Source organism: Gymnoscopelus microlampas (assembly GCF_963454915.1).
Source record: "Gymnoscopelus microlampas genome assembly, chromosome: 8".
Taxonomy (NCBI): Eukaryota; Metazoa; Chordata; class Actinopteri; order Myctophiformes; family Myctophidae; genus Gymnoscopelus; species Gymnoscopelus microlampas.
Window position 1 is genome coordinate 1,176,040 of NC_139945.1, and position 20,684 is coordinate 1,196,723.

Here is a 20,684-nt window from a genome sequence, read left to right on the forward strand (position 1 = left end):
TTGGAGTTACATCATGACAAGGTAACTACACAACTCAAACCTCTATCACAGTGTTCTTGTTCTTTAAGATAAAGAAAGAGAGAGAACATCATCACAGAGAAACGTGGATAATGATATTATAGATAATGTATATTCTTCAGTAGCTGCTGCATTAGTTCATAAGTGGGGTCCGGGGAGCCCCAGGGGTCCTTGAGGGAGTGGAGGGGTCCCAGGGGGTCCCATCCACTCCCAGGGGGTCCCCAGCTAAATGATAGATTAGGCACCAAATGGACCCTTATGGGTCTGTAACTCTGAGAGTGTACAAATGGAACCAAATGGACCCTAACGGGTCCATTTGGTTCCATTTGTACACTTTCAGAGTTAAATTGACATCGATTTTACAATATAAATCGCGGTCCAAGTGATATAAATGCCATTAAATGGGGGTCCGTAGCCCCTAATGCATGTCAAACTGGGGGTCCTTGAAATTAAAATGGTTGAGAGTCACTGCTAGAGCCGTAAAAAAATCTTCTCTTATGGGGGTCTCTGGCATATCTTTTGAAATGGGGGTCCGCGGGCTAATAAGTGTCTATTTAGGGGTCCTTGACATGAAAAAGTTTGAGAACCACTGCTGTAAACAACTTCACAATATCTTCTGTGTAGGAACAGTTATTAACATGTTAGCTTTGTTTTGATTTTTCCACACTAACTAATAATAAATTATTATTATTATTATTATTATTATTATTATTATTATTATTATTATTATTATTATTACATATTGTTCTCGTTATGCCAATTAATTCCTCCCACTGGCAAGGCCAGGGGCGAGAGACAAAGAGAGAGAGAGAGAGAGAGAGAGAGAGAGAGAGAGAGAGAGAGAGAGAGAGAGAGAGAGAGAGAGAGAGAGACAGACAGACTATGGCAAGCCGTTTTAACATTTAATCGAACCATGCTCCTATCTGTAATATATGTTTTAGATAGCCAAAAACACGTTTCTCCTAGTCAAAACTGTATTCTCACTAGTCATAAATGTAATTAAAGATATCCATATTGACATTCTTACTAGTAGAAATTGTATTTCAAGATATCTATAATTTAATTTCTCCTAGTCAAAATTCTATGTCAGATATCTTAAAATCTGTCAAAAAATATAAGTAGCCGTTTTAACATTTAATAGCTAGACTGGATATGTATAACAGATATCTATAAATCAGTTCTTCCTAGTCAAAACTAAAGTTTCGGATATCCATAATGAAATTCCTCCTAGGAGGAACTGTCATTTGAGATATCCGAAACGTCATTCTTCCTAGGAGGAATGACATCACTTTTCCCATTCATTACGGGGCCAGAGCTCTGCTCTGGACACGTATTGTTATTCGCATTATTCTGTCACTTCTGCCACTTTTCGCAGTTCTGGCTGAACCGTGCAGTCGCTTTTTACGAAACTCGGCCATATGGTAGATGGTCATGAAAAACGATCAAGAAATAATTCTCACACTCATTCGTCAAAAGGTGGCGCTATAGCACTCAATTGAAAAATGCCAACTTTGAACAGGTACAACTCATGCCCTGTTTGACCTACAGCCATGAAACTTGGATACACATATGCGTCTCCTCATGCTGAACAACTTTCACACTCTGACTTTTGACCTCTGACCTTTAGATCTCCCACCATTTTGAATTATATGAAAAACAGTCATTGGCTCCTAACTTCTGCATTTTTTCACTTATGGAAAATCCGTTGGAAATTTTTGTAGAAAGTGGTCCAAAGTTCAAGTGTGAAACGTTTCGTGCAGATTGCTCAAAAATCCCAGGAGGAGATAGATTTTAACTATTACAGTTTTATGAAAATTATTCATCTGTGCCTAAAACATACATGCAGACTCACATTTCTTTGAAACTTTGCAGAAATGTAGAGGGTCATTCCAAATATCACTGAAACCAATCTTACTCCAATTGGCCAAAAGGGGGCGCTATAGCAATTTTTTGAAAAGGCAGACTTTAAACAGGCATAAGTCATGCCTCGTTTGGCCGAAAGTCGTGAAACTTGCTTACACATGTGCCTTGACTCATGAGGAACACACGTATCGATTTGACCATTAAGCTCCGCCCTTAGATTTTCCGCAATTTTGAGCAGTTTGAAAAAAACTTGTTTTTGCCAGTTCTGGCTTAACCGTGCATACGCTTTTTACGAAACTCGGCCATATGGTAGATGCTCATGAAAAACTACCAAGAAATAATTCTCACACTCATTCGTCAAAGGGTGGCGCTATAGCACTCAATTGAAAGTGCCAACTTTGAACAGGTACAACTCATGCCCTGTTTGACCTACAACCATGAAACTTCGATACACACATGCGTCTCTTCATGCCCGACAACTTTCGTGGTCTGACTTTTGACCTCTGACCTTTAGATCGCCCACCATTTTGAATTATATGAAAAACAGTCATTGGCTCCTAACTTCTGCATTTTTTCACTTATGGAAAATCCGTTGGATTTTTTTGTAGGCAGTGGTCTAAAGTTCATGTGTAAAATGTTTTGTGCAGATTGCTCAAAAATCCCAGGAGGAGATAGATTTTAACTATTACAGTTTTATGAAAATTATTCATCTGTGCCTAAAACATTCATGCAGACTCACATTTCTTTGAAACTTGGCAGAAATGTACAGGGTCATTCCAAATATCACTGAAACCAATCTCACTCCAATTGGCCAAAAGGGGGCGCTATAGCAATTTTTTGAAAAGGCATACTTTAAACAGTCATGCCTCGTTTGGCCGAAAGTCGTGAAACTTGCTTACACATGTGCCTTGACTCATGAGGAACACATCTATCGCTTTGACCAGTAAGCTCCGCCCTTAGATTGTCCGCAATTTTGAGCAGTTTGAAAAACACTTAAACCCAGGATTTTTCAGCTATTTGCGTGAAACTGTATCATCTGTGTGATCTCCTTTTTCACAGTTACTTATCTGTTGGGCCAATGGCGTCTCCCTTAAATGAAGGCCTCAAAATCTCAGGGTCGCCAGTTCAAGCCTCACTTGATGCAGACTTAATTTAAGTTGAATTGCAAACAACATGACTGTATCATTGAATACATGTGCAACTGTTAAAGGTAATGATGAAATGCGTCTTGGAGAGAGTATGTTTTTTTAATGTATGACAAACTTCATTGTGAAAATAACCGATCTACAATCTCAAAACTTTTCAGATAGCAACATGTTTCTGAGCTTGTAGATCGGCTGCTTTCACTGGTTCACTTTTATCTTCAACAGATGACCTCAGCCTGGACAAAGCTATAGCGGTATAGGTAGTGTCTCAGCCTGTGAATCCAAAGGTCGAGAGTTTGATTCCTGTCAATGGCAATAGGTTGAGATGTTAATGGGTGAGGTTTTTCACCTGGGATTGCCCCCCTGCGTCCTATATATGACCACCTCAGCTGGGTTGGGCTAAAAATAATTTTCGCCTGTTGGAATCATTTGCTTTGTCTCAATTTCAATCTATTCCCTTTCCATGTCTTATTGTGCTATTATTACGGGGCCAGAGCTCAGCTCTGGACCTGTTTTGTTATTGGCAGTATTCTGTCACTTCTTCTGCCACTTTTCGCAGTTCTGGCTGAACCGTGCAGTCGCTTTTTACGAAACTCGGCCATATGGTAGATGGTCATGAAAAACGATCAAGAAATAATTCTCACAATCTTTCGTCCAAAGGTGGCGCTATAGCACTCAATTGAAAATGGCAACTTTGAACAGGTACAACTAATGCCCTGTTTGACCTAGAGCCATGAAACTTGAATACACATATGCGTCTCCTCATGCTGAACAACTTTCACCCTCTGACTTTTGACCTCTGACCTTTAGATCTCCCACCATTTTGCATTATATGAAAAACAGTCATTGGCTCCTAACTTCTGCATTTTTTCACTTATGGAAAATCCGTTGGAAATTTTTGTATGCAGAGGTCCAAAGTTCAAGTGTTAAACGTTTCGTGCAGATTGCTCAAAAATCCCAGGAGGAGATAGATTTTAACTATTACAGTTTTATGAAAATTATTCATCTGTGCCTAAAACATACATGCAGACTCACATTTCTTTGAAACTTTGCAGAAATGTACAGGGTCATTCCAAATATCACTGAAACCAATCTTACTCCAATTGGCCAAAAGGGGGCGCTATAGCAATTTTTTGAAAAGGCAGACTTTAAACAGGCATAAGTCATGCCTCGTTTGGCCGAAAGTCGTGAAACTTGCTTACACATGTGCCTTGACTCATGAGGAACACATCTATCGCTTTGACCAGTAAGTGCCGCCCTTAGATTGTCCGCACTTTTGAACAGTTTGAAAAACACTTAAACCCAGGATTTTTCAGCTATTTGCGTGAAACTGTATCATCTGTGTGATCTCCTTTTTCACAGTTACTTGTCTGTTGGGCCAATGGTGTCTCCCTTAAATGAATGCCTCACAATCCCAAGGTTGCCAGTTCAAGCCTCACTTGATGCAGACTTAACTCATTCAGTGCCAAACTTATTTATTCATGTTAATGGAATTTTGGTTCTGAGTGCCACAGCCAAAATTCATTGTAAAAAAAAAGTGCTTAGGAAGCGAGATACAGCCTTTTTAAGTTATAGGTTAAACAAGGAGTGGATGGAGCAGCAAATCTTCAAATCATCATATCTTGGGTTCTGAACATGTTTTTCCCCAAAAAAAAAAAAAAAAAAAAAAACTTTTATTTTGATTTTTTTTTTTTTTTTTGAAATTTTTTTTATGACGGATTTGACGGATCGTGGCGCTCTGGGCGTCAGGCCACGTGACGGATTTGACGGATTGTGGCACTCAATGAGTTAATTTAAGTTGAATTGCAAACAACATGACTGTATCAATGAATACATATGCAAATGGTAAAGATAACCTGAAATGCTTATTTGAGAGTACGTTTTTTCAACGTATGACATACTTCATTCTGAAAATAGCTGATCTACAATCTCACAACCTTTCATGGTTTGTGAGCTTGTAGATCGGCTACTTTCACTAGTTTTGGTTCTGAGGAGATGTACAATTTCTTCTTTGGTAAATGGTTTGTGAACGAGTGATCTTAGTGTTAGTGAAACAGGGGCTTGGTTCATGAAAGAAGGCAAGAGTTTATGATCTTCAACAGACAATATCAGCCTGGACAAAGCTATAGCACTATAGGTAGTGTTGCAGCCTATTAGTCTGAAGGTTGAGAGTTCGAATCCTGTTAATGGCAGTAGGTTGAGATGCCCAATCAAACCATTATGTTTCCATCTCTCTCTCTCATCAATCTATTGTTTCCATGTCACTCTCTCTCTCTTCAATCTATTCCGTTTCCATGTCTCTCTCTCTCTCTATTCACTGGCCCCGTATTATCGCTGCTTGCAGCTATATTTTGTATTGGGCTTTGAGTTTCGGATATCCGTAACTGCATTCTGGATATCTAAAAGCAACATTCTGGATATCTGCAATAGAATTCTTACTAGGAGGATCTACTCTTTCAGATATCTACAATGCAGTTTTTACTAGGCCAAACTACCATTTTAGATATCCAAAATTAAAAAATCATTCCAGACCTCCGTAATTACATTTGGTATGTCCATAAATACATATTAACTAGGACAAATGGAATTATGGATATCCACAATTCATATTATTACTAGTACAAATGGAATTTCAGATATCTGCAATTAGTATTATGACTAGGAACAATACAATTACAGATATCTGGTGACAGGTAGATATTACGCCATTTTAATATAAAAAGTGTCCATTGACTATCTAGAATTATATTTGTGATATCGCAAATAGAATTTCTCCTAGTTAAAACTGTATTCTTACTAGTCATAAAGTAATTGCAGATATCTGTAATTACATTTAGACTAGTCAAAACTGCATTTTGACTAGTCAAAATCCTTATTACAGATATCTATAACTACATTCTTACTAGTAGAAATTGTATGGCAAGCCGTTTTAACATTTAATAGCTAGACTGGATATCTATAATTCAGTTCTTCCTAGTCAAAACTAACGTTTCAGATATCCATAATGATTCCTCCTAGGAGGAACTAGCTAGACTGGATATCTATAATTCAGTTCTTCCTAGTCAAAACTAACGTTTCAGATATCCATAATGAAATTCCTCCTAGGAGGAACTGTCATTTGAGATATCCGAAACGTCATTCTTCCTAGGAAGAATGACGTCACTTTTCCCATTCATGTGTATTGGGCTTTTAGTTTCGGATATCCGTAACTGCATTCTGGATATCTAAAAGCAACATTCTGGATATCTGCAATAGAATTCTTACTAGGAGGATCTACTCTTTCAGATATCTACAATGCAGTTCTTACTAGGACAAACTACCATTTTAGATATCCAAAACTACGTCATTTTAGATATCCATAACTATGTAATTTAAAGGGGGGGCCGTTTTAACATTTAATAGCTAGACCGGATATCTATAATTCAGTTCTTCCTAGTCAAAACTAACGTTTCAGATATCCATAACGATTCCTCCTAGGAGGAACTAGCTAGACTGGATATCTATAATTCAGTTCTTCCTAGTCAAAACTAACGTTTCAGATATCCATAACGACATTCCTCCTAGGAGGAACTAGCTAGACTGGATATCTATAATTCAGTTCTTCCTTGTCAAAACTAACGTTTCAGATATCCATAATGACATTCCTCCTAGGAGGAACTAGCTAGACTGGATATCTATAATTCAGTTCTTCCTAGTCAAAACTAACGTTTCAGATATCCATAATGACATTCCTCCTAGGAGGAACTGTCATTTGAGATATCCGAAACGTCATTCTTCCTAGGAGGAATGACGTCACTTCTCCCATTCATGTGTATTGGGCTTTGAGTTTCGGATATCCGTAACTGCATTCTGGATATCTAAAACCAACATTCTGGATATCTGCAATAGAATTCTTACTAGGAGGATCTACTCTTTCAGATATCTACAATGCAGTTCTTACTAGGACAAACTACCATTTTAGATATCCAAAACTACGTAATTTTAGATATCCATAACTACGTAATTTAAAGGGGGGGCGAGGCTTATTGTATAGTTTTCTCTCTTTTCATTCTTTTAATCATCCATTTGTTTTACCTACATGTAATATTTTCAAGCAAAGGACCTACTGTACACATGTCTGCTATCATAAACAACGTTTTTTAATTCATTAACAGGGTGTGAGTTATTAAACCGAATATGTTAAAAAAATGTATTCTTGAGATACAATTCTCAAGAGGGGGGGGGGGGGGGGGGGGGGGGGGTAAGCACAACAACGGCTGATAAGTCTATTGAGAATTACCGAGCCATTCCGGGTGGAAAATGGAACGCTCGTCCCAAACACACTGCCCCATTTTTTTTCACAGACCGAGGCCGCCGGTTTAGATGCGGGGCAGGGTGTTTCAGGACGACGGTTCTTCTTCTATTGCATTTCTGAATGGAGAGGTGCTTGTCTCTGCGCAATGGAGAACCAGTTTGACGGCGAAACTGGTTTCCTAATGGACACTCATTAACAATTCGGCCGAATGCAAATGAGCCCCATTTGAAAACAAAGGCGACTTAAAGGGTGAGGGGCTGCTAATGTTGTTATGTTGATTTTTTCCCCCTGGGGGTTTTACAGACCGGGCCATGGCCTCGTTGGCCCCAATGAGAATACTCCTCTGCCATGTTGGTCACTTTATTAACGCCTTGTTATAAGTAGGCTACCTGGCTGGCAGGCTTTCGTTTCATACACCCTCAGTCAATGTAGTACAATGCCTAATGCCAAAGGCCTATTCAAGAATCAATGTGTATAATAAATCCAATCGGAACCTCTCCCTCCGCTATATAGCTCATCTCGGAGCTATACAGCGGAGGGAGAGGTTCCGTAGGGCAGGGGCCGTCAACGTTTTCAGGCCAAGGACCCCTAGCTGAGAGAGAGATTAAGCAGGGACCCCCTCTTCTATATTGTATAAAATTGTGTTTCAGATTAACTTTTTTTGTTCTCTTGGTCTGCTCTTTTTTCCCTCTACGCCTCTTTGCCAAAAATAGCAGATCTACAAGCTCACAACGCCTCGCGCTGCGAGGCGTCAAGTTCTCCTCAGAAAAGGGATATTTAGCGGACCCCCTGTAGTAACTCTGAGGACCCCCTAGGGGTCCCGGACCCCCTGTTGAAGACCCCTGTTCATCCATTCATCCATTTGGTTCCTAACTGACCCCCTGGAACCCCCTTAAGGAAGGACTGGGAGAAACACTGCACTAGGTGAACATTCACCAAAAATAAAGTGATTAAGAAAGAATTTCATTGTCAGATTTTTCTCCTATTTTTTAAATTGCTTAGATGATGTTCTGCAGAGTAGTGTATATCTGTCTGTCATTTAATGTCACTATGAATTGAGTACAAAGGACCCCAATGGAAACAAGGCAATGGCTTTCTTGTGTTTTTGAATCCCTGTCCATGACCAGAATCTCTAGCCTAAGCCTATTGCTTTTAGAGCGAACTATGATCAGAACAGCCATTCTCCTAATCTAGGCTAAATTGTCTAATTGTGTTAATTTATGATATTCTGGCATGTTTAATTATCAATTTGCTGGGGAGCCCCTTAATGGCCCTTGTTGTTTGCCGGACCTCATGTTGAGAACCACTGACCTAGGCAACAACTGACATTGATATAATTAACCAACATGGCTCCAGTGTGATCTGGATATGGAGAGGACATGTGTAACCCTAAACAAAGGTGAGGATTGGACTCATTTCAGACAATGGCGACATTAAAACACATCCCCCGCCAACGGCTAATCTCAGAACGTCCATCGTAGTGCCAAGCTTTTTATTACCTTTTTTGTTTTTTTGATTCCGTCATAGGCCCCGCTAAATCCGTTTAAAATCCGCGTTCATTTGGTTCGACACAAACACGGGATCCGACATTACAAAACGCCGAAGACGGCGAGGCGATCCGACCAGCCATTTTGGAGAACAAGAGCAAAACGTTACAATGGGGGATGCGGAGAGCACAACAACAAACCGAGATAATGGCTTCCAAAGTTGATCGCTAGACAGGAAACGGAGGCGGGACAAAAAACGGAAACAGTATTATTTCGTTTCCGGTCCGCCCCCTTCGAAACCGGAAGTGCAAAAAAAATCCGGAATCTGCACCTGCACGATTTAACATGGGAAAACACCCGCCCCGTAGGACTACGGGATTGGCGGTTAACGGTTGGATTTAACGGCCCGTAGGACTACGGGCTTGGCGGCAATAGTGTTAACATAATAAATGTATTTGACAATCAGCGTGGTCATTTGCTTGTATAGGATTATACTGAAGCATCAATGAGCGTTCGATCTTGGGAACCCATAAAAAAAAGGAAAACAGCGCCCTCTGCAGGTGGAAGGAAAGCGATCATATTACAGTTATAGATATCTAAAACTGCATTATGGATAGGAAGAATTACAATTACGGATATCGATAATATAAATACAGATATATTGAACTGTATTGTTCCTAGCACAATTGCAGTTGTGGATATCCATAATTCTATTAGTACTAGTCATAATATGAATTGTGGTTATATTTAATTACATTTTGGATATACAAAATGTAATTATGGAGGTCTGGAATGATTTTTTAATTTCGGATATCTAAAATGGTAGTTTGTCCTAGTAAAAACTGTGATGTAGATATCTGAAAGAGTAGATCCTCCTAGTAAGAATTCAATTGTAGATATCCAGAATGTTGGTTTTAGATATCCAGAATGCAATTACGGATATCCGAAACTCAAAGCCCAATAAAAATGAATGGGAAAAGTGACGTCATTCCTCCTAGGAAGAATGACGTTTCGGATATCTCAAATGACAGTTCCTCCTAGGAGGAATTTCATTATGGATATCCGAAACGTTAGTTTTGACTAGGAAGAACTGAATTATAGATATCTATTATACATATTCAGTCTAGCTATTAAATGTTAAACCGGCTACTTATTTTTTTTTAAGGATTTCAAGATTAATTTTGACTAGGACAAATACAGCTTTAGATATCGTGAAATACAATTTCTACTAGTAAGAATGTCTTTTGGATATATTTAATTACCATTATGACTAGTAAGAATACAGTTTTTACTAGGAAAAATGCTATTTGAGATATCTAAAATATAATTGTAGATAGTCAATCAACCCTTTTATGTTAAAATGGCGTCTTATCTACCTGTCACCAGATATCCATAACATATTTATGTATATCTGTAATTGTATTGTTCCTAGTCATAATACTATTGCAGATATCTGAAATTAAATTTTTACTAGTAATAATATGAATTGTGGATATCCATAATTCCATTTGTCCTAGTAACAATGAATTAATGGATATACTAAATGTAATTACGGAGGTCTGGAATGATTTTTTAATTTCGGATAGCTAAAATGGTAGTTTGTCCTAGTAAGAACTGCATTGTAGATATCTGAAAGAGTAGATCCTCCTAGTAAGAATTCTATTGCAGATATCCAGAATGTTGCTTTTAGATATCCAGAATGCAGTTACGGATATCCGAAACTCAAAGCCCAATACACATGAATGGGAAAAGTGACGTCATTCCTCCTAGGAAGAATGACGTTTCGGATATCTCAAATGACAGTTCCTCCTAGGAGGAATTTCATTATGGATATCCGAAACGTTAGTTTTGACTAGGAAGAACTGAATTATAGATATCTACTATACACATCCAGTCTAGCGATTAAATGTTAAAACGGCTTGCCATAGACAGACAGACAGAGAGACACACAGATAGAGAGAGAGAGGACGCTCGTTAAACACAGACTAAACTATCACTAACACAGGAGGAAACGCAGAGAAATCTAATCTCCTGAAGAGACAGACAGAGAGAGAGAGAGAGAGAGAGAGAGAGAGAGAGAGAGAGAGAGAGAGAGAGAGAGAGAGAGAGAGAGAGAGAGAGAGACAGAGACAGAGACAGAGACAGAGAGAGAGAGAGAGAGAGAGAGAGAGAGAGAGAGAGACAGAGAGAGAGAGAGAGAGAGAGAGAGAGAGAGAGAGAGAGAGAGAGAGAGAGAGAGAATAATCCTCAGTATTATTTGAACTCTGCAGAGTGTACAACTGTAACCAAATGGACCCTTACAGGAAGACACAGCCATCTTTAGGATGATTACGTTAGTGTGTGTGTGTGTGTGTGTGTGTGTGTGTGTGTGTGTGTGTGTGTGTGTGTGTGTGTGTGTGTGTGGATCTGATGAGAGGAAATAGCTCTTTGTCCCAAAGGACTCACTATCTGCATACACACACACACGCGCACACACACACGCACGCACGCACGCACGCACGCACACACGCACACACACACACACACACACACACACACACACACACACACACACACACACACACACACACACACACACACACTCCTTCCTGTGTAACTTTGCCTCCTAACATCATTCTCTTTCTTTTCATCTCTTGCTCGCCCTTTTCTGACCCCTCCCCCCTCCTAATATTTTATATATATTCATTTATTTTCATTGTGTCTCCTCCGCCTAGAAGAGTGCCTGTCAAATCATTTGAAAATAGCAGATCTACAAGCTCACAATGCGTCGCATCGCGACGCATTGTGAGCTTGTAGATCTGCTATTTTCGAATGGCCGAAATGTACATAGGAATGAAATGGTTAATGTGTTTTGTAATAATAATCCAAATCTACAGAGTAACTAGTAACTAAAGTAATTGTAGTGGAGTAAAAAGTACAATATTACGCCTGTGAGATGTAGTGGAGTAGAGATACAGAGAGAGATAAAGAGAGTATAAATACAGAGAGAGTATTGAAAGTATTGAACGTTGGAAATAGTATCTCTCTCCTCCCTGGTTTTACTCTGCATTTTTCGTCGAGAACTAGCCTGGAAAACCCTCCCTCCGGAAATATCATTTGTAATTTATTTCAGGAGTGAGTCTGGCCTGAACGCCCATTCTGCAATATGTCTGTGGGCTGGAGTTGGGCGGGAGTAATACCGTTGACTGACAACCCCTTCAGCCAATCAGCAGTGTTCCCCTTCAGCCAGTTCATTTTTACCACCTCCAGACTAATGTGACGCAACGGGAGGGACTTTTGAGACGGCCATGCCCAAAATAGGTTGCCTTATTCGGATACATGCGTGTCACTGCCCGCCCCTGCCGGTTCTCTGAATTTTTATTTTTTTAATAGGCTCTGTCATGATTAATTGACCACATATATGAAGTTAAACAACTACGTTCTATCCAAACGATATCTTAAAAGTAAATCCCGTGCCTCAAAATAGAAGTTTGAGAGAGTTTTAAAACCGAAAGTACAAAGTAAATACAACGCACAAAAAAGATGGCTGCCGTTCGTTTTTGGTCGGCTGCACTCAGGCTGCACTCGGTTCCATTCGGGCTCACTCGAACTCGCCACCTGATTGGCCAACTGTCGCTGTCAATCACAGAACGATGAGCGACGACGCTGATAGGCTCGTCCATTTGGTGAACGGGCTAGAAACGCCCAGACGAGCCTTCAGGCCAGACTCACTCCTGAAATCAAATGGAAATGAGATTTCTTCCGGAGGGAGGGGCTTTACCAGGCAGGCTAATATTCAACGGCCTATAGCAAGTGAACGGGGGGGTGTGGCGTTGAAAAGTTCCCTCCGTGCTTCGTGCACGATTGCGGGACACATGCACACAATTTTTATTACTAATTCATTAAACTTCTATAAAACAACAGTAACAACAACACACTCTACCAGCCTCCAGTGGTGGAAAATAGCCGATCTACAAGCTCACAATGCCTTGGGCTTATAGATCGGCTATTTTCACAAGCTTACTGTATGTTTTATAATAATAATCGAAATCTACAAAGTAACGAGTAACTAAAGTGTTCAAATGATTGTAGTGGAGTAAAAAGTACAATATTTGCCTCTGAGATGTAGTGGAGTTACTGGAGTAGAAGTACAAGTATTAGAAATTGGAAATACTCGAGAGTCAAGTGCAAATACCTAACAATTTGTACTTAAGTACAGTTCTTGAGTACATGTACTTAAAGACGTATGCCAAAATCCATTTGAAAAAAATGCTTTTCACTGTTCTCAGGTCAAATATTGATATGCGATTAAAATGGGATTAATTGCGATTATTTAATTACAAATCCTCTAATTAATTAGATTTTTTTTTTTTCATCGAGTCCCAGCCCTAATTTATTTATTTTTCCACACGGGGGCGCTCTAACACAACTTTGGAATCATTCACGGAGCTTGAAATAAAAGGAGAGGCCGGAAGTGGATCCGTGCCAAAAAAAAAACAACCTCCCGTCCTACTCCCATGATAACTCCTTCAGAAAAAGCTTCATATCTCCGTTTCTTTTTTAACGTGGTGGAAATGAGACGTCTTCGATGGGCGATCACTCTGCAATGGCGGATCGCGTTAGAAATATTATTGTTCCAGGTGATAGTCGGGACCCTCCACCATCGTGCACGCAGCCTTTGTTTACATCCACGTCCTCGTCTTGGCGTCTACAGCCCTAAACAGCGCAGCGCAAACGGTAAGAATGCCAGCACTAGATGTATCCTGTTTTATAAAACCTCTGGCACTTATTGAGTTAACCCATTAAGACCTGGAACGCATCTCTGTCACTTTTTGATTTGAGCTAAAAAGCATTATTTTACACTTTGGCTATTCAAAAATAGCAGATCTATGAGCTTGTAGATCTGCTATTTTTGAAAAATCGAGAAAATGTGTGCAAATTAATATATTTTTATTATTTTAAAAGCAAACCTTTTTTACTCAAATCTTTGCTTCTGGGGGGTCCCTGGAACAAAACATTTTGAGATGGGGGTGTCGGCGGCCAAATACATATCATTTTGGGGGTCCTTGACGTGAAAAAGGTTTGAGAACCACTGATTCAGAAAACTAGGATTAGGATAGGTTAGGATTTAGAAGACATGGGTAAGAATCGGCCTCAGGTCTTAATGGGTTAATAACGATGGGGGGGGGTGGATCATACTGGAGATAAAGATTCTGTGACTACTTGGGAAAGGTAGGGAAAACTACAAAGATGGCTGCCAGTGGCTGATTTATTCATGTATTTACTCTGGCAGTGAATGAGTTGACATTTATTTCTGTGATTGTACAGCTGTACTGTTTAGCAATGTGTTCATAAAGTATTCAATACAACTACATATTTTAGTCATAGAGATACAGATACATATAGAGATAGATATAGATATATATATGAAGGTAACGTCAGCCTCCAGAGGTGAACATGGAAACCTGTTGTTCTGTCAGGGTGGTGAGTGCAGAGTGATGCTGCTGTCACCATGGTTACTAAACTTATCTTTGCTCCAGGTCGCCATGGGAACACAGCTCTGACATTATCCACTGTGTGGGAAAGCTCATGACTCACACACACACACACACACACACACACACACACACACACACACACACACACACACAGGGAACACATAATGTGTCATTTTTGATGTTTAGGTATGACCGTTATGTTATACTTTGAGCTATTCAAATAAGTCAGATCTACAAGCTCATGGGAACTGAACTTGTAGATCTGCTATTTTTTAATAGCCCAAAGAAATCTAAAAAAATGACACAAATGCGTTCCTGGTCTTAAAGGGTTAAAGTAAAATTAAAAGTGTCAATAATGCAATGTAGAAGTACTCTGTTACAAGTAATAGTCCGGAATTAAACATGTACTTGAGTAAAAGTACACAGGTATTGGTATCAAAATGTACTTAAAGTACCAAAAGTAAAAGTACTAAAATGTTTGAAAATAGCTGATCTACAAGCTCACAACGTGTCGCGATGCGACACGTTGTGAGCTTGTAGATCTGCTATTTTCAAATAGCCTAGGTATAAAATAGGGTTAAAGTGGTTAATGTATGTTTTATAATGAAATAATTCATATCTGCAAAGTAACTAGTTACTAAAGGTTTAAAATAATTGTAGTGGAGTAAAAGTACAATGTTTGCCTCTGAGATGTAGTGGAGTAGAAGTAAAAGTACTGACAATTGGAAATACTCCAGTAAAGTAAAAGTACCTAAACATTGTACTACTTAAGTAAATGTACTTAGTTACTTTACACCACTGCTTCTATCCGCTACTGATCTGAGATTGCACACAGCCATTACCATGGAACTGCAAAGCTCGTTTTGTTTTTCGATTTCACCAAATCTCAGCTGTTTATGAGCGTTTTTTTTTGCGTAAAATTAATGTCACCATGGTTACGGGGCTGCCCAGCTATGGGACGAACTGCCTCCCAGATCGGGTTGCCAGATCATGTGCGCATATCCCCCCCCACGGATGCGTCGACCGGGTTTCTATGGACTAGTTCCTATGTTTTTTGTGCTGTTTTTTCCCCACTATGAGCACTGTTTTGATGGGCATTAAACTGATAATTATTATTAATTGGTTTATGAGGAGATACGGTGAGATACTTTATGAAGCACTGACTGTAATAATGACACTTTATTAGTTTTTACCTCCGTTTACCGTTCTGCTCTGTATTGTTGATGCTTCATGTTTTTTTTTCTTTTTGCCTCGTATTGATGTACACAACAATACATAATACATACATACTACTATACATATATTATAATGTATTGATGTAAACAACAGTACTTTTATTTTGTTCTTACTCTTTACCTGTAAACTCTGTAACCTTAACTCATTAAGACCTGGGGCAGCGTCTAAAAAAAATCAAAATCCTAACAATTTTTCGGAAAAAAATATAAAGAATTTTTTTTCACGATTTTTCAAAAATAGCAGATCTACAAGCTCATAGCGCGGCCAGAGACATCTAAAGTGACACAGATGCGTTCCAGGTATCAATGGGTTAACTCATTCACTGCCACTGACGTAAAAAAACGTAATTATATAAAAAAAAATCACACCCAGTGTGAAGTGGGCGGTGTGTGGTCATCACAACATGACTCACTTTAAAAAAAGGATAAATGACTTTTTTTAAAGTCCATACTGCTATTCATAGGGCTGCACATGTGTCATGTGTTTCGCTAGCCAATCACAGTCCTGAATTTGCAAAGTCAGCCAATCACATTACAGTTAGTGGTGATGACACTAGCTGTAATGTGATTGGTTGATATGAAAAAAGTATCGATTTGCATTAACAATGGAAGGGTTAGGGGGTACACAATTTTTTTGGTCGGTGTCCAAAACTCACTTATAGGGGGCGGCTACACCGCCCCAAAAATCACACCCAGTGTGAAGTGGGCGGTGTGTGGTAATCACAACATGACTCACTTTAAAAAAAGGATAAATGACTTTTTTTAAGTCCATACTGCTATTCATAGGGCTGCACATGTGTCATGTGTTTCACTAGCCAATCACAGTCCTGAATTTGCAAAGTCAGCCAATCACATTACAGTTAGTGGTGATGACACTAGCTGTAATGTGATTGGCTGACTTTGCAAAAGTATCGATTTGCATTAACAATGGAAGGATTAGGGGTGTAGACTGCGTTGTGGACTATTGGCCAATCACGGTGCAGGATTGGTCAGTGTCCAAAACTCACTTATAGGGGGCGGGTTACACCGCCCCAATAAATAAAATAAAAATCCTCACACAGAACCCAAGATATCGTCATCCGAAGATGTACTGGTTAAATTATTACTTAAAGATCCTGTATCTCGGCTCTTGTGTATTTTTTTGTGTGTGTAGTACCTGTATCAGTGTGCGTAGAGACTCCACATAGGACTGCTCCGTGTCTAACAGGGTCATGATCACATGTCTCCTCATGTCCTAGAGAGAGAGAGAGAGAGAGAGAGAGAGAGAGAGAGCGAGAGAGCGAGAGAGCGAGAGAGCGAGAGAGAGAGAGAGAGAGAGAGAGAGAGAGAGAGAGAGAGAGAGAGAGATTTAACATTGATTAATGGGTATATTCTGCACAACACACAGTGGCGTAGACAGAACACTGGCCCGTGGGATACAGACGCTAAATAGTCTCTCTCCGGAAAGTAGACTCACATTTATATTTAAAAAATAAGCTAAACTACGCCCGCATCAAGGGTTTTATTAGGACGGACCTATTCTGGGGTGACATCTTTCCGGCTTGTCGCGATCCGGTCACCTGATGACGCGGATGATGACGCGCCTGGAGTTTCTTCCTCGGCCTAGTGGGAATGTGCGTGTGAAATTTCACGGAAATCGCACACTGCGTTCATGATTTGAGGCATTTTGTTCAAAACGGACCAATCCTGCAAACTTTGGAAGCCAACCTTAGCCAATGAGGATGGAATATGGGAAATCGGACAGATCCGTGTTGATCATATGACTATAGAGATAATGTGTACCGATTTGCATGGCGTTTGGATAAAATCTGTAGGAGTAAATGGGTTTTGCACAAATCGGCCTCCTGGTGGCGCTATAACAGGGCTATGTAAAATATTTGGGGCAGAGGTTCTGAATTGGCATCCAGGGAGAGTGTGTGCACAGTTTCGGAGCGAGCGGGCCAACGGTGTCGGAGATTAGCTGCTAACACACAGAGAGGACACACGGACGGACGGACGGACGGACGGACGGACGGACGGACAGGGGGTAAAACATACTCTCTCGCCATGCCTTCGGCCTGGCGGAGACAACTAGGTACAGACTCAGTGAGCACAGCCTTGCGATCGAGAAGGCAGACCTGTATCCCGAGAGAAGACAGACTATGCACCCACTGCACACAAAAGGAAGTGGAAACCGAGCTACACTTCCTAACCGTCTGTCCATTGTACCAAGACATCAGAGACACATACTTCCCACAGATTACAACCACAAACAGAGATTTTGAAAACATGACCAACTAGAAAATGTGCTCCTCGGAGCACAGGTCTCCGCCAGTACTGTTCCTGATTAATCCTGTCTTAAGTGTTACTTGATTAATCCTGTCTTAAGTGTTACTCCGCCATTTCTCAGCCATTTCGTGATTATTCCTGGCTGTCTTACCTCACTTTGAAAGAGACCAACACTCTTTCAAAGTGACACATCTATTTATAGGCCGCTGATCTTGGTACATAGAAATCGATCTATTGAAGATTCTGACTTTCAAATGTGTATATTTTTTGATTTGATTGTATTGCTGTATTGTTGTATTGTGCTTTGGCAATGTAAACGTATGTTTTCTCATGCCAATAAAGCCCTTTGAATTGAAATTGAGAGAGAGAGAGAGAGAGAGAGAGAGAGAGAGAGAGAGAGAGAGAGAGAGAGAAGAAAGAGAGAGAGAGACGTTACAGTAGGAGCAACTTCTCTGCAAGACAGGAATGTTCTTCTATTCTGTCCTTGTTGACTTTATTAGATCACACACGCACACGCGCACGCACACACACACACACACACACACACACACACACACACACACACACACACACACACACACACACACACACACACACACACACACACACACACACACACACACACACACACACAGGAAGTCATGCTAGGAATGCTGGTTTCATGTTGGTGGTAGGGTTACTATGGTTACCACTGTACGGTTACCATGGTTACCGAAGCAGTCCAGTTCCGCACACAGCGGGTCTGCATGATGACATCATCAACATGAGTCATATCAGACCACCATGGATGGTGACCTCATCAAGTTGAGACGTTCTGCACTAAACGGTGGGCGCGTCGTCTTTCGTTTACTCAAATACTTCACCATGTTGAGGTATTTTTACTTGAGTAAGTCCGTTTTTTTTTTTTTAAATACGTCATACTTCCACTCCACTACATCTCAGAGGCACATACTGTAGTCTTTACTCCAGTACAATTATTGTAGTGCTTAGGTTACTTTGTAGATTTATTATACAAAACATACATTAACCAATAAGCCCTACCTACTGTACCTGGGCTACTTTAAAAATAAGCTCCTTAGTGAAGCTTGTAGATCTGCTATTTGTTGACTCACTTGAGTACTTTGGTACTTTAACACATTGGTTCTCAAAGTGGGGTCCGAGGACCCCCAGGGGTACTTGAGGGGGTTCCAGGGGGTCCCCAGATAAATGATGGACAGGGACCAAATGGACTCTTATGGGTCTGTAACTCTGAGAGTGTACAAATGGAACCAAATGGACCCTAACGGGTCCATTTGGTTCCAAATGTACGCTCTCAGAGTTAAATTAACATTGATTTTACAATATGAATTGGGGTCCCAGAGACATACATGCCATTAAATGGGGGTCCGTAGCCCTAATGCATGTCAAACTGGGGGTCCTTGAAATTAAAATGGTTGAAAATCACTGCTAGAGCCGTACAAATCTTCTATTATGGGGGGTCCCTGGCTTATCTTTTCAAATGGGGGTCCGCGGGCTAATAAGAGTCTATTTAGGGGTCCTTGGCACGAAAAAGTTTGAGAAACACTGGTTTAACACATCACCCGCCAAGGTATTAAACATGGTTTGTTATCTCCTTGCCAACGTAATGACCTTCATCCCCATGATATTTGAAACGCTGTGGAGGAGACATTGTGTTCCAAAAAAAACTAAAAAGGCGTAGGGAAGAGGTAAGAGGAGGGATCTGTGTGTTCAGACGAACCACAACGTTCCGACCGCGATCTGTCATTTTGGGCCTGTGGCCCCGCTGAAAACAGTGGTTTTTCAATGGGGTTTTCACTGTTTTAACCCAGCAATCCTAAATGACGTCACTGCTGAAAAGCATCCCAGCCCAAACAGTAACGTAACTAATAATTGGGCTGTGCCACCCGGCAATGACCGTAATAATCCTAAAACGGGAGCAAACGGCCCAACGGCCCAACGGCCCAACGGCCGTTTGCCCTGTCTTGGCGGCCTGGAAAGGTGCGGCCGTTCTGGAATTGTCCCAAATTTCCCAGTGGCCAGCACGTCCCTGACGACTTCATGCGATTTGGCGGACAAGTGCGCTATTTAATAGAACGACTTTATGCGCGACTGTCAGGAAATTAGTTAAGTATGTTTTGATGCCAATACTTTTGTACTTTTTCACTCGAGTAAAAGTTTGAATACAGAACTTGTATACTTGTAATATAATGATTAGACTTTACTCGAGTAAAAGCTCTGTTCTTCTTCCAGCAAGAGTGTGTCATCAGTTAATTAGATTATTCATTAGTTAACTCATTAATTACTCTTACATTGGTGAAAGTCTGTCTGTTTGCTAGTCTGTCTGTCTGTCTGTCTGTCTGTCTGTCTGTCTGCCTGTCTGTCTGTCTGTGTCCTGATTAGCGCTCCACTAATGATCTGCTGCAACACATTGAATTGTAATCAGATTACTCCTAACAGCATGGGAACCTCTCCGCTAACCTCGTTAAGCCTGGCTGTGTTTCGCCAGGTGAGACTCGTTAGCAGAGCGGCCTCATTGTCTTCGTCCAATCGGACGCTGAGTGGAGTCGCGTGTTTTGAGCACGTTTCGTTTTTCATTTCATTTATTTATTTCATTATGGTTTACATGATCACATTCATTTACTTTTATTTATTTATTTTAATTTTTACATATTCCATTAACCCTTTAAGCCCTGAAGAAGCATCTGTGTCACTTTTTGATTTGAGCTAAAAAGCATTTTTTTTACTCTTTGGCTATTCAAAAATAGCAGATCTACAAGCTCATAGCGCGGCACCGAGTGCTGCGCTATGAGCTTGTAGATCTGCTATTTTAGAAATATTGTTATTTTTTTTGCAAATCTTGAGATTTGAGTTCCAAAAGTGAACATTTGTAACTCAAA

General features: G+C 40.3%; 1 protein-coding gene across 1 annotated transcript in view; it reads right to left on the reverse strand.

The window, feature by feature from the left end:
* Positions 1 to 20,684, reverse strand: part of arhgef17 (Rho guanine nucleotide exchange factor (GEF) 17) — a 147,946-nt gene that overhangs the window by 42,109 nt on the left and 85,153 nt on the right. The window contains exon 14 of the mRNA XM_084064031.1: positions 16,676 to 16,753. Coding sequence (XP_083920157.1) covers positions 16,676 to 16,753 — 78 coding nt within the window. The remainder of the gene's footprint in view (positions 1 to 16,675; positions 16,754 to 20,684) is intronic.